This window comes from Tachyglossus aculeatus, chromosome 9, assembly GCF_015852505.1.
Source record: "Tachyglossus aculeatus isolate mTacAcu1 chromosome 9, mTacAcu1.pri, whole genome shotgun sequence".
NCBI lineage: Eukaryota > Metazoa > Chordata > Mammalia > Monotremata > Tachyglossidae > Tachyglossus > Tachyglossus aculeatus.
Genome location: NC_052074.1, coordinates 61,313,252 through 61,337,481, shown reverse-complemented (window position 1 = coordinate 61,337,481; position 24,230 = coordinate 61,313,252). Strand labels below are relative to the sequence as shown.

At 50.2% G+C, this 24,230-nt stretch overlaps 1 protein-coding gene across 1 annotated transcript; it reads left to right on the top strand.

The window, feature by feature from the left end:
- The first annotated feature begins 15,873 nt into the window (after positions 1 to 15,873).
- NEUROD1 (neuronal differentiation 1) lies at positions 15,874 to 20,952 on the top strand. Its single transcript, XM_038751619.1, has 2 exons — positions 15,874 to 15,944; positions 19,646 to 20,952. The coding sequence occupies exon 2, from the start codon at positions 19,656 to 19,658 to the stop codon at positions 20,868 to 20,870; it is 1,215 nt and encodes a 404-aa protein (XP_038607547.1). The 5' UTR covers positions 15,874 to 15,944; positions 19,646 to 19,655; the 3' UTR covers positions 20,871 to 20,952.
- Positions 20,953 to 24,230: the final 3,278 nt, after the last annotated feature.

Genomic DNA, 24,230 nt, shown 5'->3' with positions numbered 1-24,230 from the left:
CATTTTTTAATCTATACAAATTCTATAGAAATACAAATACAACCATCATGCGCCCTCATTCAGTAGGACAATCTTCCCAAGTCATTTTTCTAGTTGACATTCATTGATGGAACAGAAAATCTGCACTCCCACCTCTAATCCGTGACTGTTTAAGAAAAGAACCACAAAAAAGCTCTTTTTTGAGATTACTAAAAAAAAGGACAAAGAAAACAAAAATTCTGCCATTCATTTATTCAAACAAGAGGGCTCAAAGTGGACTCATTGGTTAATTAAACTAATATCTGCCATTTTGGGGGGGAACATATATTAGGATTATAAGGAACAGTTCCTGCTGTTGAAGAGCTGATGAATAATAATAATTATTGTTAATAAAAATAATAATTATGGTATTTTAAGTGATTATTATGTTCCAAGCACTATTCTAAGTGCTGGGGTAGATACAAGGTAATCAGGTTGTCCCACGTGGGGCTCACAGTCTTCACCCCATTTTACTGATGAGGTAATTGAAGAACAGAGAAGTTAAGTGGCTTGCCCAAGCTCACAAAGCAGAGAAGGATTAGAACCCACATCCTCTGACTCCCAAGCCCATGCTCTTTCCACAAAGCCATGCTGCTTGGATTAATTAATCAATCAATCAATGGTATTTATTGAGCACCTACTATGTGCAGAGCATTCTACTAAGCACTTGGGAGAGTATAATACAACAGAATTAGCAGACACATTCCCTGTCCATAATGAACTTACTGGAGTACTAGGAATCCCTTCACAAGGTCAACACAGCAACAGAAACTGACAATTACTTTAGACACTGACCTGGGATTATATATCAGCCTACACCTGGGATAATCATTGTATTATTTCTGACGCACTTAGTGTTTGTGTTTGGGTAGCAACGACAATGAAATCTAAGATTAGACAGTGTCTGTCCCAGATAGGATTTACTGTCTAAGGAGAATGGGATTTTAATCCCCATTTTTCTGCTAAGAAACTGCGGCAGAAAAGTCGTGACCTGACCAAGGTCACTCAGCAGGCAGGTGGTTGAACCAGGATTAGAATCCAGGCTTTCTGATGCCCAATCTTGTGTTCTTTCCACTAGGCCACCCTGCTTCCCATGTGCATATGTTCGGGAATGTACATTAGATGTACGAGGAACAGTTCCTGCTTTTGAAGAGCTGATAAATGAAAGGGGGATGTGGATCACTAAGAATGTCATCACAAAATTGCAATTATGTACTGGCCTACACCCCAGAGTATGGGAATAATAATTGTATTATTTCTTGAGCATTTACTATGAATCAAGTGCTTGTACAGCTATGACACTAAAATCTAAGATTAGACAATGTCTGTTCCAAATAGGACTCATGGTCTAAGGAGAACAGGATTTTTAATCCCCATTTTTCCGATAAGGAAACTGGGGCAGAGAAGTCAACTGACCTGCCCAAGGTCGCACAGCATGTGGGATTAGAATCCAGGTTTTCCAATGTCCCGTCATGTGTTCTTTTCATATGGCCACCCTGCTTGTCAAGGATGTAACACAACTAACGATTTTCAGCAGTGAAAATGGATGAAATTGTGCACACTACCCAGAAAGGTAAAATGAGGCAGAAAAGTAGAAAGCCCAATAAAGAAGCCTTGAATGACCTTGGTCGATGGACAGACCACAGGGAAAGTCTATAAAACTGTGGTCTGTAACCCTAAACCTAACCCTACCTGAGCCTAAAACAAAGCCTCAGACAATTGAAAGTCAACTGCCATGGCAACCAACAATGCACACTACAATAAAGACGAGTGTATCTCTGAGCAGAAGCTTCAGTGACTCACAAGACAGAGGCCGAAGTGAAAACAGCAGCAGGAACAACAAACAATGATAATAATTGTGGTATTTGTTAAGTGCTTAGTGCTGTACTAAGCACTGGGTAAATATAAACTAATTGGGTTGGGCACAGTCCCTGTCCCACGTGTCTTAATCCCCATTTTACAGATGAGGCCCAGAGAAGTAAAGTGACTTGCCCACGGTAACACAGCAGACGAGTGGTGGAGCCAGGTTTAGAACCCAAGTTCTTCTTTCTTCCAGGCCTGTACTCTGTCCACTAGGTTATACTGCTTTCCATGGAGAAGAGGAAAGGAGGCATAGCTTGGGGAAGATATGCCTTAATAAGGCTTTACGGAGGGGCGAGTAACTGTCGGATTTGAGGATCATGTCTGGCCTGGATTTCAGGCCAGAGGCAGGACATGGGCTAGAGGTCGGGACTGTCTCTATATGTTGCCAACTTGTACTTCCCAAGCGCTTAGTACAGTGCTCTGCACACAGTAAGCACTCAATAAATACGACTGATTGATTGATTGATTAGAGGTCGGCAGTAAGACAGACGAGACAGAGGTTCAGTGAGTAGGTTGGCGTTAGAGGAGCCAGGAGTGCAGACTGCGTTGTAGAAGGAGAACAGTAAGGTGAGGTAGATGACTGAGGGACAAAAGCAGACCTGGGGGGAGAACAGAGGGAGCAAGTCACGGTGACAAAGAAGGGAGTGGGAGAAGAGGAAAGGGGGGCTTAGTCTGGGAAGGCCTCCCGGAGGAGGGGTGCTCTCAACAAGAATGAGATTCTCTCCTAAAATTGACACTGTGGGTCAAAGCTAATGGCTATTAGCCATTGGCTGATTTAATGGCCACAGCATTTGTGCCGTCATTAGCTTGCCCTTCCCCCTGGAGACAAATAGGGGCCAATCTGGTCAAGATATCAAATTCCTTTTTTGAGGTAGTCCTGATTGGGCAACCGATGTCTATGGAGGACGCCAGCATGACCTTTGAACCCAGTGAGCGCTAGAGTTCAGCCCGCAATCAATCAGTCGATTGTATTTACTGAGCGCTTACCGTGTGCAGAGCACCTCACTAAGCGCTTGGGAGAGTGCAATATAACGGAGTTGGTAGTCATGTTCCTTTATCACAAGCAGAGGGAAACAACGTTAATAGAAATAAATAAATGACCGATAGGTACATAAGGGCTGAGGGAGGGCTGAATAAAGGGAGCAAATCCAAGTGCCAGGGTGACGCAGAAAGGAGGGAGAGAAGAGGAGTTGGGTTTCTAATAAGGATTGAATGTGGGAAGAGTGACTGTCTTTAGGAAACTTTCACTCACACCAGGCTCCAGGCCAAGGCCGGGTCCCCTAGGAAGACTTTGGCAGCCAGAAGGCCATAAACACCCACCAAGCTCCAGAACCGGGCATGACCATTTTGCGACTCCCTTTCTCCCTCACCCTCCTCATTTCCTGAAGCTTGACTGCGGTCTCTCTGTGACCTTGAGGTTGTACCCGAGTTCTAGTCGCTGCTCTGTAAGACCTTGGGTGAGTCATTTCACTTCTCCGGGTCTCAGTTCCCTCATCTGTAAAACGGATGGTGTCCAAACTGATTAGCTTGTGTCTGTATCTTGTATTAGCTTGAAGCAGCGTGGCTCATTGGAAAGAGCACAGGCTTTGGAGTCGGAGGCCGTGGGTTCAAATCCCGGCTCCATCACTTGTCAGCTGTGTGACTTGGGGCAAGTCACTTCACTTCTCTGGGCCTCAGTTCCCTCATCTGTAAAATGGGGATGAAGACTGTGAGCTCCTCGTGGGACAAACTGATTACCTTGTATCTACCCCAGCTCTTAGAACAGTGCTTTGTAGATAGTAAGCACTTAACAAATACCAACATTATTATTATTATTATTACCCTCTCACCTAGTACAATGCCTGGCACATATTAAGTGCTTAACAGATACCATAAAAAAACCCTTCTCCTCTCTACCTCTCACTTGTTTGTTTCTCCCCTGCCTGTTTTTCTTTTTTCTTCCCTCCACAACACAGTTCCGCTTAGAATAAAAAGCCTATTTATTGCCAAAACCCCACCCTGGGAGAGATGAACGGAAATACCTAGCTTTCTGCTCTATACTCAACCACTTGGTCATGAGGAGGCTATTACAGTATGCACCCATCTTATCTTCCCTTCCCCATCAAGCCTCATTTTATTCCTGGATTTTATCTTCTCTGAGTCCCCTTTCAAGCTTCACCTCCCTCACAGTGTCCCATTTGCCCAGGATTTTCCCTGGGAGAAAGCGATTCTCCAAGTCAGATGCCTACAGCAGGTGGCCGTCCACGGTCCCTGCCTCCGAAAGGTAGATGCAGTCGGAGATTTTATTTTCAGAGAGAAAACTTATTGCAGCCTGAGCCGCCACTGGGTAATGTGCCAAAAATCATGTCTGCAGCAATGATTTATTACGTGAAAATACCACCGAACTAATCAGTAGAGTTACTAATTAATACAAATCTGCATTTTTTGCATAAGCAATTAGTGAGAGGAGAGTGCAATGAAAGAGGAAGTTTGACTCGTTTAATCTCAGCGTCTATTCAAGCGGAAAGACCGGCAGGGCCGGGAAACCATAGCTTCATTTGGAATTTTTCCCTTTTGATTAGTTAAAGACACTAAAAGGTCAAATTATCAATATTTAATTCAAATGGAAATGCATTTGTTAAAGAGGAAAGAAAACACTTTATTTAAACAAGGTAGGACTCTGGGGTAAATGACTAGATCAAAAATAATTAAATTTTCGAGTTACAACGGCGTCTAAATCGCTCTTGATAAGAATCCTGGTCCCTAATTATTGAGGTGCTTTTGACATCAACAAGGTAAGGGGGGAAGCGGTTGGCGAAATTTAAGCCAAAGGCGGTTGCTAGCCTGGAAGTCGCTCTTTTAAACGGGCCTTAAAAAAAGAAAAAAGAAAAAAGTCATACGCTTTCCAAGTCATTTTTAATCAATTTTAAACTCGGTGTGATTTTAGTCACTGTGTTGCTCCCTCAGATCCATTGCTTAACATCATCTAACCTCAGCTTCATTATTTGCCTTTAAGGAATAAAAAAAAATGTGTATAAAATTAAAAATCACCGTGAGGGCTGGGAACAGAGGGATGGGATGGAATTGGGTCCTGAACTAGACTAGCCGGCCTAGGGGTCATTTTTTACTTTACAAAATCCGGGTTGTGGGAATAAACCCGCCAGAGTTTATGTTTTTAGACAGGAATCTCATTCGTTCATTCATTGTCGTATTTATTGAGCGCTTACTATGAGCAGAGCACTGTACTGAGTGCTTGGGAGGGTGACCTAGACAGCAGCATGGCCTAGTGGATAGAGCATGGGCCTGGGAGTTAGAAAGTCATGAGTTCTAATCCTGACTCCGCCACTCATCTGCTGTATGATCTTGGGCAAGTCACTTCGCTTCTCTGGGCCTCAGTTCCCTCATCTGTAAACTGGGGATGAAGATTGTGAACCCCATGTGGGACACGGGCCCGATTATCTTGGACCTACCCCAGAGCTTAGAACAGTGCCTGGCGCGTAGTAAGCGCTTAACAAATATCATCATCTTAATATTAATGATAATAATAAAGTAAGCCCTCAGGAATTACAATTTAATCAAATGATAGAACGGAAGGCCAGGAAGAGGCCTCCACCTTCCCAGCGCAGGATCAGAACCGTGGGCAAATCCTCAGACTTGTCTGTCTCGCCCCTCACCCCTCTACCCCCCCCCCCCCAACACTGGCACCCCCTTTTTTCATCCTTCTCCCCCCACCCCTCTCCCCCACCGGGCGAATTGCCTCTCCTTTCTCTCCCTGGGATGCACGCTTGTTCCTTGATCCTGCATCTTGGATACACTCCCCGTCGACCCAGCTCATATTTGCTAGAGAATTAAAAAAATCAGAAAACAACCCAGGATTATAAACCCAGGGACCCCCGATTTAGATTATGACCCCCCCACCCCCCGCAAAGGACAGAGACAGAGCTTAGTCCAGGCTTTCGCACCCAGTAAGCTCTGGGATAGATCCAAGCTAATCGGGTTGGACACAGTCTCTATCCCACCCAGGGCTCACAGCCTTCATCCCCGTTTTAATCAATCAATCAATCAATCGTATTTATTGAGCGCTTACTATGTGCAGAGCACTGTACTAAGCGCTTGGGAAGTACAAATTGGCAACACAATTTTACAGATGAGGGAACTGAGGCACAGAGAAATAATAATAATAATTACAGTATTTGTTAAGCATTTACCATGCTGCCAACTTGTACTTCCCAAGCGCTTAGTACAGTGCTCTGCACACAGTAAGCGCTCAATAAATACGATTGACTGATTTTACGCGCTGGGGTAAATACAGAGTAATCAGGTTGTCCCACGTGGGGCTCACACTTTTAACACCCATTTTACAGAAGAGGGAACTGAGGCACAGAGAAGTGAAGTAATTTGTCCATGGTCACATAGCAGACAAGTGGCAGAGTAGGGATTAGAACCCAGGACCTTCTGACTCCCAGGCCCGTGTTCAATCCACTAGGCCACGCTGTTTACTGTGTGCAAAGCACTGTACTAAGCGCTTGGGAGAGTACGATAGAAGAATAAACACATTCCCTGCCCGCAGCGAGCTCACATTCAGAGTCTACAGTTCTCCCATTCCTCCGCTCGTCCTAACCCCCAGCCCCCTCTGTTTCTCGGCGTTTGCTTTCAATCCTATTTATTGAGCGCTTACTGTGTGCAGAACACTGTACTAAGCGCTCTTGGCTCGTTAGTGGGTGTTGTCTGGAAGGCGCCTCCCATTCCTCCCATTCTCCCATTCCTCGGCTCGTCCTAACCCCCAGCCCCCTCTGTTTCTCGGCGTTTGCTTTCAATCGTATTTATTGAGCGCTTACTGTGTGCAGAGCACTGTACTAAGCGCTCTTGGCTCGTTAGTGGGTGCTGTCTGGAAGGCGCCTCAACCAACCCAAGACCGGCATTCCTGTCGGTTCTCTGTTTCAATCGATGGTGGACCCGGGAGTCAGAAGGACCAGGGTTCTAATTCTGCTCCACCACTTGTCTGCTGTGTGACCTCGGCCAAGCCACTTCGCTTCTCTGTGCCTCAGTTCCCTCTTCTGTAAAATGGGGGTGAAAACTGTGAACCCCATGTGGGACATGTGGGGGAGGGGGCATCGGCTGAGTGGCCCCCCAGCTCCTCCCTTCTTGTCCCACCTGATGAACTTTTATCTACCCCATTGTTTAGCACAATGCTTTGCACATAGTAAGCCCTTAACAAATACCATTATTATTATTAATCAGTCAATCACTTAATCAATGGCATTTATTGAGCGCCTTCTCCATACAGAACATTCATCGTTCGTCCAATCGTATTTATTGAGCGCTTACTCTGTACCGAACAATGTACTAAGCGCTTAGCACTGCACTATCACTGAGAGAGAGTACAATGAAGTAGACACAATAAGTAGACACATTCCCGGCTTTCAAGGAGTTTACAGTCTAGCGGGGGGGCTTACAGTCTAGGATCTCGAATAATAACAATAATAGTAATACTAAAGTGAGGTATTAAGCACTGTGCTCTCGAATAATAACAATAATAGTAATACTAAAGTGAGGTATTAAGCACTGCGCTAAGCTCTGGGATAGCTGGATAGATTCCAGAAACTGACAGAACACAGTCCCTGTACCACAGGTACAACAGCCAGTTATACTGAGCTCCGCACTAAACAGACTTGTGAACTGCACACATACACACACACACATATCCCACCCCTCCATGCATACACAAAAACACACTACATCACATCACAAACTCCCCTGCGCACACAACCACCCATACGCTCAAATTCCCTCCAAAATACACCAAGTAGACTTTATTTGATGCTCACCCCCAAACAGATCACCTCCCCACCAAGACACTCACCCAGCCCCCTCCCCTTCAAACACTGATGTAGTAGAGAAGCAGAGCCCACTGTTGGGTAGGGACCGTCTCTCTATGTTGCCAACTTGTACTTCCCAAGCGCTTAGTACAGTGCTCTGCACACAGTAAGCGCTCAATAAATACGACTGAATGAATGAAAGAAGCAGCGTGGCTTAGTGGAAAGAGCCCGGACTTGGAAGTCAGAGGACGTGAGCTCTAATCCCAACTCCACCACCTGTCAGCTGGGTGACTTTGGGCAAGTCCCAACTTCTCTGTGCCTCGGTGACCTCTTCTGCAAAATGGGGATTAAGACCGTGAGCCCCACGTGGGACAACCTGATAGACTTGTATCTATCCCAGCGCATAGAACAATGCTTGACACATAGGAAGCGCTTAACAAATACTACCATCATTATTGTTATTAATTATTATTCATTCATTCACCCGCATTTATTGAGCGCTTACTGTGTTCAGAGCACTGTACTAAGAGCTTGGAAAGTACAATTCAGCAGCAGATAGATGCCAACTTGTACTTCCCAAGCGCTTAGTACAGTGCTCTGCACACAGTAAACGCTCAATAAATACGATTGATTGATTGACTGATTGATTGATTGATAGAGACAATCACAATTCAGCAACAGATAGAGACAATCCCTACCCAACAACGGGCTCTTGTAGAGGGGGCAGAACTCTAGCTGTTGGATTGGCAAATTTTACCCAAGGCTCTTAGATACACCCATCCACCCCAACCCCCAAATACGCACTCCCACCGCACCCTTGGTGAGAGGAAGCAGGGGGAAAGAGGAGGGGAAAGTGCGGAAAATGCAAATAACGGTTAGGGACCCCTGCGACCCTAAATCCCACCCCCAGGGCCCAGCCTGGAAGGCCGCCTCTCTCCAGGCGCCTTAAGCGATTTGGAATCCGTTTTTTTCCCTTTCTGGCAGGTGTAATAGGAATCAATTATCTTAATGAGGGTCGGGCGGGCGGCCCGGGGGGCTCTCCTCGGTGGTCTGGCCGCCAAGGCCCCGGGACCTGGGCGGGACTTGCTCTAACGTCTCCGTCTCCCCACCCCCTTCAGTTCCTCCCCACTTTAGGGCCATGCACAATATTGAGGGCTGAGCAGGACAAGAGGGAGGGGGTGTCCACGCCCGCCCCCCACCAAAGAAAGTCCTAGAGGGGGAGGGGGTCCTGCCCCGGGGCCCACAACCGGCTTGACCTCCCCGCTGTCCCTCCACCCCCTGGGAGCGGCCCATCTGCTGGCCCAGCAGCCCCGGAGGGGAGAGACCCCCTCCCTTCCCCTCCCTCCCTCCCTTTCCTTCCCCTTCCCCAGTGGGATGGGAAAGGGGGTCGGGAGAGAGATGGGGAGGGCGTTGGAAAGAGGGCTTGGGGAGGGGGCTGCGGAGGGAAATGAGGAGGGGACGTGGAGGGGCTTGGGAAGGGGCTTGGGAGGGGGCTGGGGAAGGAATTGGGGAGGTGCTGGGGAAGGAATTGGGGAGGGGGCTGGGGAAAGAATTGGGGAGGGGGCTGGGGAAAGAATTGGGGAGGGGCTGTGCTGACGATTTTGACACCTGTCTACATGTTTTGCTTTGTTGTCTGCCTCCCCCGTCTAGATTGTGAGCCCGTTGTTGGGTAGGGACCGTCTCTCTGTGTTGCCGACTTGTACTTCCCAAGAGCTTAGTACAGTGCTCTGCACACAGTAAGCGCTCCATAAATACGATTGAAAGACTGAGCTGCGCAGGGGCTTGGGGAGGGAACTGGGGAGTGGTTTCAGCGGGAGTTCAGTCATTCATTCAATCGTATTTATTGAGGGCCTACTGTGTGCAGAACACTGGACTGAGAGCTTGGAAAGTACAGTTCAGCAACCAACAGAGATAATCGCTGCCCAACAAGGGGCTCGCAGTTGGGGAGGGGGGTGGGAATAAAGCTGGGGAAGGGGCGCCGGGCTGGGACGCGGCCTGGAGCCGGTGAGCCGTGAAAGGGGCTTTGTTGGGGGCGCGTGCGGGGCGCGTGCCGCGAGGGCCAGGGCAGGGCAGGGGGCGAGGGCTAGCCCGGGGCTAGCAGGGGGCCAGCCCCGACAGCCAAGCCAGGGCCCAGGACCCCAGGACAGGGCCCCAGGACAAGCCGAAAGCCGGGGTGGCCCAAGCCCTGGGGTCCCTCCGGACTGAGACCCAGATTCCCAACAAACGCTTCCCCTCCTCCTCCTCCTCCTCCCACAGGGCTAGGGATTGAGGGGAAGAGGAGAAGGAAAAGGGGAGGAGGAGAGGAGGAGGGGAAGGGGAATGAGGAGGGAGAGGAGGAAAGGGAGGAGGAGAAGGAAAAGGAGGGGAAGGAGGAGGAGGGAGAGCAGGAGGAGGAGAAGGGGAAGGAGGAGGAGGAGGAGGAGAAGGAAGAGAAGGAGAAGGAAGAGAAGGACGAGAAGAAGGAGGATAAAGAGGGGAGCGAGAAGGAGGATGAGAAGAAGGAAGAGGAGGAGGAGGAAGAGGGGAGGAGGAGGAGGGAGAGAAGGAGATGGAAGAGAAGAAGAAGAAGGAGGAGGAGGAGGAGGAGAAGGATGAGGAGGAAGAAGGGGAGGAGGGAGAGAAGGAGAAGGAGGAGAAGGAAAAGGAAAAGGAGGAGAAGAAAGAAGAGGAGGAGGGAGAGGGGAAGGAAGAGAAGAAGGAAGAGGAGACGGAGGAGGGAGAGGAGGAGGAAGAAGAGGGGGAGGAGGAGGGAAGAAGAAGAGGACGAAGAAGAGAAGGGGGGAGGGGCAACGGAAGAGGAGGAGGAAGGAGGCTTCTAATCCCCACAGGGCGCCAAGGGCCGTAAATCAAGCGGTAATGAGGGCTGCGCGGAGACGGCCGTTAGCCCGCTCGGCTCCAGGGCCCTTGATGAAACTGGAAAACTTGCTCTCTGAAACCCTGATTTTCTTGGCAGATGCTTCCAAAGGAAAAAAAAGAAAGAAGCGTGGTCTAATGGTTAGAGCACGGGCCTAGGAGTCAGAAGGACCTGGGTTCTAATCCCGACACCGACACCTGTCTGCTGGGTGACCTTGGGGAAGTCATTTCACTTTTCTGTGCTTCAGTTCCCCCATCTGTAAAATGGGGATTGAGAATGCGAGTCCCAAGTAGGACAGGGACCGTATCCTGCCCGATTTGCTTGCATCCACCCCCAACGCATAAAACAGTACAGATAGTAAGCGCTTAACATATCATTATTATTATTATCGATTATTATTATTGTTGGTATCATCAAAGACAGGCGAGCGCTGCTCTCGTCCCGCTTAGCGCGCTTCTGGCCAAGAACACGCCCCCTCCCCCCCACCACACAAACACAAATTTAAACACACAAATACAGAAAAACACACACACACACACACACACACACACACACACACACACACACACACACACACACACACACACACACACACACCAGTAGCCATAGGCGGGCCTGATCACACACACACACCAGTAGCCATAGGCGGGCCTGATAGCCACATTTAACCCACTTAGAGAAGTAACGTGGTCTAGAGGAGCAAGCACACTTCTGGGCGTCAGAAGATCTGGGTTCTAATCCTGACTCTGACACTTGTCTGCTGGGTGTCCTTGGGCAAGTCACTGAACTGCTTTGGACCTTCGTTTCCTCATTGATACAGTGGGATTTAAATATCTGCTTTCCCTCTCTCTCCTTAGACTGTGAGCCCCACGTGAGACAGGGACGGTATCCAGAATGGTTATTGTAAAAGGTAACAATTGTCATTATTATTAACCACACAGTAAGCGCTCAATAAATACGATTGAAAGAGCCCGGACTTTGGAGTTAGAGGTCATGGGTTCAAATCCCGGCCTCACCACTTGTCAGCTGTGTGACTTTGGTCAAGTCACTTTACTTCTCTGTGCCTCAATTCTCTCATCTGTAAAATGGGGGTTAAGACTGTGAGCCCCACGTGGGACAACTGATCACCTTGTAAACTCCCCAGCGCTTAGAACAGTGCTTTGCTCATAGTAAGCTCTTAATAAATGCCATTATCATTATTATTATTATTATTATTATTATTGAGTGAATGAATGAATTAACCTTCACTAATACTCCTCCTCTCCCTTTCCAAAGACTACAACGTTTTTTGCCAGAAGCCCAGCCCTCCAAGAGTTTCCACCAGTCAGCTGGTACCGGGCCACCCCTACTCATTCATTCATTCAATCGTATTTATTGAGCGGTTACTATGTGCAGAGCGCTGTATTAAGCGCTCGGACAAACTTGAAAAATTGAAATTTGTCTCGAGTTTTTTTAGGGCAAAACAGCCCTCGATTTTTATTACTCTTATATTTGTTAAGGGTTTACTAGTCCCGGCTCTGCCACTTCTCTGCTGTGTGACCTTGGGCAAACCGCTTAACATCTCTGTGCCTCATTACTTCATCTGTAAAATGGGGATTAAGACTTTGAGCCCCACACGGGACAACTCGATTACCTTGTATCTATCCCAGCGTTTAGAACAGTGCTTGGCACACAGTAAGCGCTTAACAAATACCATAATAATAATTATTGTTATTACTATGTGACACGCACTGTTCTAAGGACTGCGGTAGAGTCGAGGTAATCAAGGTAACCTGTATATATGTATATACGTTTGCACATATTTATTACTCTATTTATTTATTTATTTACTTTACTTGTACATATCTATTCTATTTATTTTATTTTGTTAGTATGTTTGGTTTTGTTCTCTGTCTCCCCCTTTTAGACTGTGAGCCCACTGTTGGGTAGGGACTGTCTCTATATGTTGCCAACTTGTACTTCCCAAGCGCTTAGTACAGTGCTTTGCACACAGTAAGCGCTCAATAAATACGATTGATTGATTGATTGGTTAATCAGGTTAGACACAGTCCCTGTCTAACATGGGGCTCGCAGTCCTAATAACGCGAATCTGTGTGAGATTTGGAGTCTACACTGCAACATCCCCGCGGTTCGCTGATGCAGATTTCCTGCGGGTCTTCTTGCAGTGGCGTCGAAGGCGTTTCGCATTTTTAGGGTTCGTCACCTTGGGACTACGGGAAAAGGACTCTCCCCCCGGGACTGGACAATCCAATCGAAACCAGATGATGGACTGAGCGGAGGGTTGTGTACAAAGTGAGTCTCAACCGAGTCAGGGAAACTCCGCGTCTTCTCCTGGACACAGCCTGCTCACCTGTCCCAATTTGGGCGCTTTCTGGAGGCAGGGACAATCCTTTCAATTAAACAATCATCAGTGGTATTTATTGAGCGCTTGCTGTGTGGAGCACTGTACTAAGCGCTTGGGAGAGCACAACAGAATTGGTAGACACGTTCAACAACCTCACTTGAACCCACAGCATCCCAAAGATGGACCACCAAGTAGGAAGAGGGATTAAGGTGACTCTAGAGTAAATTATCTCTCTACTCCACGGGGGAATAAAGGAAAAATCAGATTCCCAGTCCCAGTCCTGTCCATCCTCATCCCAGTCCGGTCTAGAGAAGCAACAGCGTGGTTGAGTGGAAAGAGCACGGGTTTGGGAGTCAGAGCACGTGGATTCTAATCCTGCCTCTGCGACGTGTCCGCTGTGTGACCTTGGAAAAGTCACTTCACTTCTCTGGGCCTCAGTTCCCTCATCTGTAAAATGGAGATTAAGACTGTGATCCCCATGTTGGACAACCTGATTACCTTGGATCTACCCCAGAGCTCAGAACAGTGCTTGGCACATAGTAAGCGCTTAACAAATACCATTGTTATTATTATCATTATTATTATTGTTAGTCCAGTTCCAGCCCAATCCAGTCCCAGCTCAGTCCAGCCTCATCCCAGTTCAGTCCCTACCCCCAGCTCCTTTCTTGGACCAGGATCCCAGCCACATCCAACTCCAACCCCAGCCCCAGCCTAGAGAGCTTCTTCCAGGGAAGACCCCAGTTGGGGCTTGGGCAGGGGGGTCTCGGGGAGAGGCAGAAGGATTTGAGGAGTGTGCCGGGGTCCCAGCCTCGACCCCAGAAGACGGAACCCAGCCCGGCAGAAAAAGCAGCGTGGCTCAGTGGAAAGAGCACGGGTTTTGGAGTCAGAGGTCATGGGTTCAAATCCCGGCTCCGCCAATTGTCAGCTGTGTGACTTTGGGCAAGTCACTTCACTTCTCTGGGCCTCAGTTACCTCATCTGTAAAATGGGGATTAAAACTGTGAGCGCCCCATGGGACAACCGGCTCACCTTGTAACCTCCCTAGCACTTAACAGTGCTTTGCACATAGTAAGCGCTTAACAAATACAATTATAATTATTATTAAAGAAAACCTGCAGGGAGACAAACCTGCAGGGAGAAAGCCGGGGTCCCAGTCCTGGGCTGGGGCACGGGACCCCAAGTAATTCAGGGACAGAAAGCAACCAGAGCCTTCGCCTTCCTTTCCAAGTGCTCAGTACAGTGCTCTGCACACAGTAAGCGCTCAATAAATACGATTCAATGAATGACTGAATTCACACTGATACAAGCAACACACGGTCCAACACCCAGACACACACCCGTACCTCTCACCTGCTCACATACACATAGGTTGTGTCCAATCCAATCTGGTTGTATCCACCCCAGCGCTTAGTACAGTGCCTGGCCCATAGTAAGCGCTTAGCAAATACCAGAATGATGATAATGATTATTCCTATGAGTACACCCCTTCACATTCATACGCCCAGCATATACACGCCCCTACCTCTCACCTGTTCACATACACATATATTGTGTCCAGCCCAACCTGCTTGTATCGCCCCCAGCGCTTAATACAGTCCCTGGCACATAGTAAGCGCTTAACAAATACCAAAATGAACGCACGCCCCGTCACGGTCATACACCCAGCAGATACACGCCCCTAACTCTCAGCTGCTCACATGCACAGACGTTGCGTCCAGGCCCGTTTGCTTGTATCTACCCCAGCGCTTAGGACAGAGTACAGTGCCTGGCACAGAGGAAGCGCTTAGCAAACACCAGGACGATTACTGTTATTCCTGCACATGCCATGCTCCTTCACACTCGTACGCCCAGCCTTTACGCGCCCCTAACTCCCACCTGTTAACACACAAACTCATTCCCGGTGGCCCATCCAACGCATGGACCCGCAATCCAGGGAGTGGGCAGGCCCCACCTTTCCACGCACCCCACACGTCTCAACCAGCCCAAACTCCTCACTCTCGGCTTCCAGGCTGTCCATGCCCTCTCCCCCTCCTACCTCACCTCCCTTCTCTCCTTCTCCAGCCCAGCCGGCCCCCTCCGCTCCTCTGCCGCTCACCTCCTCACTGTACCTCGTTCTCACCTGTCCCGCCGTCGACCCCCGGCCCACGTCCTCCCCCTGGCCTTGAATGCCCTCCGTCCACACAACCGCCAAACTAGCTCTCTTCCTCCTTTCAAAGCCCTACTGAGAGCTCACCTCCTCCAGGAGGCCTTCCCAGACTGAGCCCCCTTTTTCCTCTCCTCCTCCCCATCCCTCGCCCTACCTCCTTCCCCTCCCCACATCACTTGTATGTATATATATCTTTGTACAGATTTATTCCTCTATTTATTTTACTTGTACATATTTACTATTCTACTTTGCTAACGATGTGCATATAGCTTTAATTCTATTTGTTCTGACGACTGTGACACCTGTCTACATGTGTTGTTCTGTTGTCTGCCTCCCCCTTCTAGACTGTGAGCCCGTTATTGGGTAGGGGCCGTCTCTCTATGTTGCCGACTTGTACTCCCCAAGCGCTTAGCCCAGCGCTGTGCACACAGTAAGCGCTCAGCAACTACGATTGAATGAATGAACGGATGAACTCGCTTCCTCCTCCCCCTCCCCCGCCTTGGAAAGGGTTAATCTCTCCTGCGGGGACAAACAGGGTCCGCAGAGTCTCTAACTGGCGACAGATGGGCCACTTTCTTCTGGCCACAAAGGGGCTGGGAGGGAGCTCTCTGCGCATACCAAATGGGCTAGTCACGTGGCGCTCGGGCTCGCCCGGCTGGACCATATGGTGGCTGGAGGGAGGAGGGGGCTTCGGGGAGCAGGAGGGAAAAGGGGGGAGGGGGACCAGGGGAGGGATGGGATGGGGGGTAGGGAGGGGAGGGGGGATGAGCCTGCTACCCAGGCGCGCAGGCGCCAAGCCTGAGCATCCCCGCTATATAACCTGAGCATCCTGCGCTCAGCCCCCCTAGAAAGAGGAATTCAACCCCCGGGAGTTACCAGGGTGATGAGACGGTCACCTGCCAGGACCCGCTAACCCTCACAGGTAATTGGCGATTCCTTTTGCATTTCACCCCACGAAAGCCACCCTGATCCCCCCCGTCCCCATTCGCAGCCCCCTCTTGTCCCTTTCCCCCCGCGCAGTCTGTGCCAAGATGCTCAAGACAGAGCCCGCATCATCGTGGGGATCCCCCCAAAACGAGAACCCCAGCTTTACTCGTCCACTTGCCAGGTGGCTTCGATCCATCTCATATATTCTACTAACTGGTGGGATTTTTGTTGTCGTTGTTGCTGCGGCCGTTTTTTAATCTCCCTTTCCTGTCGGAACATGGGACGTGGTATTTAAAGGCAAAAGTGGGTATAGAAAACAGAGCTTCCACACCCAGTGGGCGATCGGAAAAGGGTATCGAGGGTGAAGATTGTGCGGGAGGATTTGGGAGAGGAGTTTAGGGAACACCTGCCACGCACACGTTAGTCACGGATAAGAATAATAATAATGGTATTCGTTAAGCGCTTACTATGGGTCAATCACTGTTCTAATCAATCGATCAATCGTATTTATTGAGCGCTTACTGTGTGCAGAGCACTGCACTAAGCGCTTGGGAAGTACAAGCTGGCAACATATAGAGACAGTCCCTACCCAACAGTGGGCTCACAGTCTAGAAGGGGGAAGAGCTGTGGGAGATAGGAGGTCATCAGGTTGTCCCACCTGGGGCTCACAGTCTTCATCCCCGTTTGACAGATGAGGGAACTGAGGCACAGATAAGTGAAATGGTTTGCCCGAGGTCACGCAGCAGACAAGTGGCAGACGACAGAACCCACGTCCTCTGAGGCCCAACTTGCCACTAAGCTAAGTCTCACACCGACTTGTAGAGGGAGGCACAGATCTCGGCCAGAGGTAGCTCAGGTCCAAAGTGGAGCTGGGGAAACGGGAGTTGGAGAAGAGAAGAAGTTGCCCTTCTTTGCTACCTGTTACTGTTGGGAGGCTCCCGGGGTGGAGCGGTCGCCGCTGGATCGGTGAAATCCTTCTCTCCATCGCTCTCTTTTTCTCTCTCTGGGTTTCTCTCTTGGAGTCGTAAAAGGGCTGAAGGAGGATCATGATTTAATCTCTTAAAGCGAGCTTTCGGCAGAACTTTGAGCGGCCCCGATTGAAGGATGGAGCCTCCTTCAATAGCTGTTTATTAAAGAACAGCTACTTGCACCTGATCCCCCACTTTTTTTTTTTTCCTCTGGCTACTTCCGAAGATCTGAACAAAGTGGAAATTCATCCTGGGGTTGGGGTTGGGTAAAGAAAGGAAAAAGTGGGGTGGGGGTGGGGGGCGGCGGGAGGAGAAGAAACCGACAGGCTCTTTTCGATTCTGCTCATTTTCGTTGGATTTGCAACAGTTCCGCAGCCCCTGCGCCTCTCCAAGCCGGGAGGGAGCATTTCCCCGGGCTGGATTCTCGGCAGTTCGGTCCCCGACGTGGGGAAGATACAAAAAGGGATTTAAGCCGGAAAAGTGGCCTTGGTGAAGGACGGTGGAGAGACGGAGCCGGTCGCTGGTTCGGTCTCCAGCCGTGGGGCATCCTTCCTCAGACTTTTATCCCCAGGAACCTGGGATGCTCGAAAATTGGCCAGGGATGCTTCGGACGTCCCTCCCTCCCCCAAAACACCGACACCCACAGACACACACACACTCACACACCTCGATGTCTCCATTCTTAGTAGGCAGGCGGGAATAGCCACATTTATCCTTCATCCCTCTCCCACCTGTAGGCACCCGGGATTTAACTTCTCTATGCCTGTTACCTCATTTGCAAAATGGGGATGAAGACTGTGAGCCCCACGTAGGACAACCTGATGACCTTATATCTACCAGCGCTTAGGACAGTGCCCAGCGCTTAGAACAGGGCCCAGCGCTTAGAACAGTGCTTGGCACCTAGTAAGCGCTTAACAAATACCATTATTATTATTATTACCCCAGCGCTTAGAACGGTGCTTGGCACCTAGTAAGCGCTTAACAAATACCATTATAATGATTATTATTACCGCAGCGCTTAGAACAGTGTTTGGCACCTAGTAAGCGCTTAACAAATATCATCATTATTATTATTACCCCAGCGCTTAGAACGGTGCTTGGCACCTAGTAAGCGCTTAACAAATACCATTATTATTATTATTATCACCGCAGCGCTTAGAACAGTGTTTGGCATCTAGTAAGCGCTTAACAAATATCATCATTATTAGTATTACCCCAGGGCTTAGAATAGTGCTTGGCACCTAGTAAGCACTAAACAAAAACCAACATTATTCTTATTATTATCTCCTCTTCCCCAAAGGTGCGCGCCAACACCCCACACATTGTTTCCAAGCTTAAGCAGTGGCGCACCCCACACCTTCTTCTAGATTGTAAGCCCGTCATGGGCAGGGATTGTCTCTCTCGGTTGCTGAGTTGTATTTCCCAAGCGCTCAGCACGCAGTAAGCGCTCAGTAAATACAACTGACTGAAAGAATGAACGAATTTCAGGCCCACCCCTGATCCCGCCGCTCCTCCCCTGCTCTGCGCCCCATCCGTTGGCCTTGCGCTTGCCCCAGCGCTTAGCGCAGGGCTGGCACGCAACTGGGGTTGCGCTTGCCCGGAGGTGCGGGTGGTGGAGAGGAGGGGTGGGAGGAAGGGGGAGGGGATGGGGTGGTCTGGTCCCTGGGTCCGAAGGGTCTCTCAGAGAAGCAGTGTGGCTCAGTGGACAGAGCCCGGGCTCTGGAGTCAGAGGTCGTGGGTTCGAATCCCGGCTCCGCCAATTGTCAGCTGTGTGACTTTGGAGAAGTCACTTCACTTTTCTGGGCCTCGGTTCCCTCATCTGTAAAATGGGGATGAAGACTGGGTGCCCCCCACCCCGGGACAACCCGATCACCTTAGAACGGTGCTCAGAACAGTGCTCTGCACATAGTCAATCAATCAATCGTATTTATTGAGCGCTTACTGTGTGCAGAGCACTGTACTAAGCGCTTGGGAAGTCCAAGTTGGCAACATATAGAGACAGTCCCTACCCAACAGTGGGCTCACAGTCTAAAAAGGGGAGACAGCCAGCGGTTAACAAATGCCATCGTTATTAGTGTCGCCTCCCCAGCGCTCAGAACAGTGCTTGGCACACCGTCAGCGCTTCGTAAAGACTGTGAGCCCCCCGTGGGACAACCTGATCACCTTGTAACGTCCCCAGCGCTTAGAATGGTGCTTGTACTTCCCAAGCGCTAACTTGTACTTCCCAAGCGCTTAGTACAGTGCTCTGCACACAGTAAGCGCTCAATAAATACGATTGATTGATTGATTGATTTGCGCATAGTAAGCGCAGCTCTTAGAAGGGTGCTTTGCGCATAGTAAGCTCTTAATGAATGCCCTCATCGTTGTTTTGATGATGATTCTTGTTATCACCAGGAATACGATGATGAGGGGAAGCGGCATGGCTCAGTGGAAAGAGCACGGGCTTTGGAGTCAGAGGCCGTGGGTTCAAATCCCGGCTCCGCCACTTGTCAGCTGTGTGACTTTGGGCAAGTCACTTCACTTCTCCGGGCCTCGGTTCCCTCATCCGGAAAATGGGGGTGAAGACTGTGAGCCCCTCGTGGGACAACCTGATTACCTTGTATCTACCCCAGCACTTAGAACAGTGCTCTGCACATAGCAAGTGCTTAACAAATACCAACATTATGATGATGATGATGATGATGATGATGACGATTTCCCCGGTCTGTCTCCTCTCTGGTCCCCTCAGGAGCGGCGGGATGACCAAGTCGTACAGCGCGAGCGGGAGGATGGGTCAGCCCCAGCCCCCTCAGAGACCCCCGGGCTGGACGGAGGAGGGGCTCAGCTCCCAGGACGAGGAGGGTGACCCCAAGGGGGGACACCCCCGGGACGCGGCCCGGGGAGAGGGGGATCCTCGACGGCCGGGAGAGGAGGACGAAGAGGAGGACGAGGACCTGGAGGAGGAGGAGGAGGAGATGGAGGAGGAGGAGGAGGAGGAGGAGGAAGGGGAGGAGGAGGAGGAGGAGATGGAGGAGGAGCAGGAGGATGAGCAGAAGCCCAAGCGGCGGGGGCCGAAGAAGAAGAAGATGACCAGGGCGCGCTTGGAGAGGTTCAAGCTGCGCCGCATGAAGGCCAACGCCCGCGAGCGCAACCGCATGCACGGGCTGAACGCGGCGCTGGACAACCTGCGCAAAGTGGTGCCCTGCTACTCCAAGACGCAGAAGCTGAGCAAGATCGAGACCCTGCGGCTGGCCAAGAACTACATCTGGGCCCTGTCGGAGATCCTGCGCTCGGGCCAGAGCCCGGACCTGGTGAGCTTCGTGCAGACCCTGTGCAAGGGGCTGTCGCAGCCCACCACCAACCTGGTGGCCGGCTGCCTGCGGCTCAATCCGCGGACCTTCTTGCCGGAGCAGTGCCCCGCGGACGCCCTGGCCGGCCGCCTGGCGGGCCCGGCCCCGTTCCCCGCGGGCCCCCCTTACCCCTACCAGACGCCGGGCCTGCCCAGCCCGCCCTACGGCACCGTGGACAGCGCCCAGCTCTTCCACCTGAAGCCGGTGGCCGCGGCCCCCGGCCCGCCGGCCCCGCCCCAGCCCCTGCCCCCCGCGCCGCCCCCCGCCTTCGGCCCGACGGCCCTGGAGCCCTTCTTCGACGCTGCCCTGGCGGACTGCGCCAGCCCCGCCTTCGACGGGCCCCTCAGCCCCCCGCTCAGCATCAACGGGAACTTCTCCTTCAAGCACGAGCCCCCGGGCCAGCTGGACAAGAGCTATGCCTTCACCATGCACTATGCAGCAGCAGCGGCAGCGGCGGCAGCGGCGGCAGCCGCCTCCTTGGGTACCAACCCCGGGCATCCCTCCGTCTTCTCCGGGCCCTCCTCGCGCTGCGGAGGGGGCGACCTCCCCCTCGACGCCCTGCTGCCCTACGAGGGCCCCCCTCACCCCGACAGGGGCCTGACCCAGGCCCTCTTCCGCGACTAGCCGCCGCAATCATCACAACGGCATTGACTGAGCGCTCACCGGGTGCAAAGCACTGTTCTAAGCGCTGGATGCATTCGACCGTCCCCACTGACTGTGTGCAGAGCACTGGACCAACCGCTCGCGAGCCCACTGTTGTCTATATGTTGCCAACTTGTACTTGTACAGTGCTCTGCACACAGTAGGCGCTCAATAAATACGATTGATTGGGAAAGTACCACAGGGCAACGGGAAGAGGGCAGTCCCTCTAACCGACAACCGGTCCGGCTCACGGGGCCCGGGGCGCATCGCTACAGCCGAATTCTAATAATTATAATAATAATAATAACAACGATGCTGTCTATTAGGCGCTCACTACGCGCCAAGCACCGGTTTAAGCGCTGGGGAGGATGCGAGGCGATCAGGGACAGATGAGGGAACCGAGGCCCGGAGAAGTCAAGCGACTTGCCCGGTGTCACCCAGCTGACAAGAGGCGGAGTCGGGATTAGAACTCACGACCTCCGACTCCCAAGCCCGGGCTCTTTCTTCTGAGCCAGGCTGCTGCCCTCACGGTACTTTCCAAGCGCCTAGTGCAGCGCTCTGCACACAGTGAGCGCTCAATAGATACCATCGAGTGGAAAGAAAGAATGAATGAATGAAAGAGGGCCCTAGGCCCGGGCGCGCAGAGACCGGTGCCAACCAAACTGTGGGCACGGACGATGGTAATCCCGCTCTCCGTTGGGCGCTCACTACGGAGCCGGACACTGGGCTGAGCGCCGCGGTGGATCCGAGCAGATCGGGCCGGACACAGCCCCCCGGGGGGCTCCCCCACTCCGTCCCCAGACGAGGCGCGGAGAAGTCAAGTGACTGGGCCAGGGTCACACAACTGACGCTGTCCGGATTCGAACCCACAACCTTCCACCTCCCAAGCCCGCGCTCTATCCGCCACACCGTTGCTGCAACTTCTTCCCGCCCAACCCACGGCGGGTGGGGGGACCCTGGCAAAGGAGTGGAGGGGAAAGGCCAAGGCCAAAAGTTTGGGTCTTGCCATAACCGGAGCGTTCGCGTGATCTCATCGGGATGACAAAAAAAAAAAAAATCACAAAGCAATAATTAGGATCTATGCAATTTTGGGGGTTCCTTTCAACTCGTAAATGGGCCAATTGAAAATATCTAGAGAAAGATATATATATTTTTCAAAACCGACGTTTTGCTACTTGTTCCCTTTCCCGTGCTGAATTATTTTGGCGTGATTTTGTACAGAATTTTTAATGGCTTTTTATAACGTGGATTTCCTATTTTGAAACCATGCAGCTTCATCAATTTTTATACATGTCGGAAAAAAAGTAGAATTATATCTAATTTATACAAAAAAATAATTTAACTAATTTAAACCAGCAGAAGAGTGCTTAGAAAGTTATGTTGCCTTAGCACTTCCTTCCTGTCAGATCGTCAAAAATCCTCCACCTCCTCCTCATCAGAATAAATTGCACAATTCTGGCAATTTCCCTTCGAGTGAAATAGCGTTTTTCCTCTAGTAAGAACCAGATCCGGAGTTCTCCAGTGGATGTGAGATGGGGAGACGTGTTCTCTGTCAAAAACATATCAATCGAACCGACGACTTGCACAAACTTGTATATAAACGTTATTCTCAAATGCCAACGCCCTTCTTGAAATCAAAAGCTGCTTGACTATCACCTACAGTTTGCACTGTTTTATTTTTAGTCTTCTGCCCCTTGGCCTTCCAGGATTTTAGCGGAGAGCCCGGAGAAGTTGGTTTTTCCGGGACGATAGAGATGCATGGATTCTTAACCCGTTTTCACCCACACGGTGGTTTGTCACTCTATTCATTTCCCGAACCCGAGCCTAAAACGAATCAGGTTGTACCTATTGTAGTCGATTAGTACAGTAGCTTAAAAACAGATTCAAACCATTTAATCCGTAATTAGAACACTAGCTATCGCATGCACGATATGCAGTCCAGAGTAAGTGCTGTCTGAAATGTAACGCTGGTTCAACGGAAATCGATTTGTACTGTAATTTTGTTTGTCATCCTGTATATTATGGTGTAATGCACATTGGGGTTTTAGAAAACACTCATCCACTTGCAATAAAATAGTATTGAACATTTGGTCAAATGTTGCCTTTCTTCTTAAACGCGATTTGTGTGTGTGTGTGTGTGTGCGCGTGTGAGCGCAAATAATTCCTATGGGATTCTTGTTTTGTTTGGCTAGATCAAGAAAGACGCCACGTGGATGGTTTGTAGAACAAAACGGGTTGGAAAAAGAGTTCCGGAGGATACTTTTTATTCCCCCTGCAGTCTTTTTTTTCCCGTGTGTGTGTGGCCCCAAAGTATCCCATCTTAATGGCCGCAGACACAGATGAAGCTCCCGACATTTAACCTGTGAAAATAGTGTTTTGCGTCTTTGCCTTTAAGTTCCCAAACTCTCAGACTTGGGGGAAATCGTTACCTTCCTCACAGACTATGGAAGCACTGCAGCCCGGCGTGGTGGACAGATCAAGGGCCCGGGAATCAGAAGGTCGTGGTTTCTAATCCCGTCTCCGCCACTCGTTTGCTGTGTGACTTTGGGCAAGTCACTTCACTTCTCTGGGCCTCAGTTACCTCATCTGCAAAATGGGGATTGAGATTAGGAGCCCCACGTGGGACAGGGAGTGTTTGCTTACAATCACCCCAGTGCTCACTAAAGTGCTTGGCACATAGTAAATGCTTAATAATTAATAACAATATTATTATTATTAATAGTCTCTCGTCCATGGGAGACATAGACTTGTCCTTTATCATATGTCCTCTTCTGCTCATGCCACTCTTGGAGACACCTGGGACATTCAAGAATTCCTCTAGAGGTCTGCACCCTCCTTTCTCTCATTTTCAGAATAAGTCATCAGAAATCACTATGATGTGGTATTTCAACCTCCCACGGCAGAGAGAATTCGCAATCCGGAGAACACCATCAATTCCTACTTAGAGCAGAGACCCATTTTAGTAGAAATCTTCCTTGACAAAAATCAGGGGGATATGCTTTTTATTCATTCATCCAATCATATTTATTGAGCGCTTACTGGGTGCAGAACATCGTACTAAGTGCTTGGGAGAATACAACCGCTCAACAGACACATTCCCGGCCCACAACCGGCTTACAAGTCTAGGCAGAATTTGAGGGTTTGCTCTAGAGCAGTTGATTCTTCTTCGCCTTATGGAGAAGTGAGAAGCACTGTGACTCAGTGAAAAGAGCAAGGGGTTCTAATCCCGGCTCTGCCACTTCTCAGCTGTGTGACTTTGGGCAAATCACTTAACTGCTCTGTGCCTCAGTTACCGCATCTGCAAAATGGGGATGAAGACTGAGAGCCCCAAGTGAGACAACC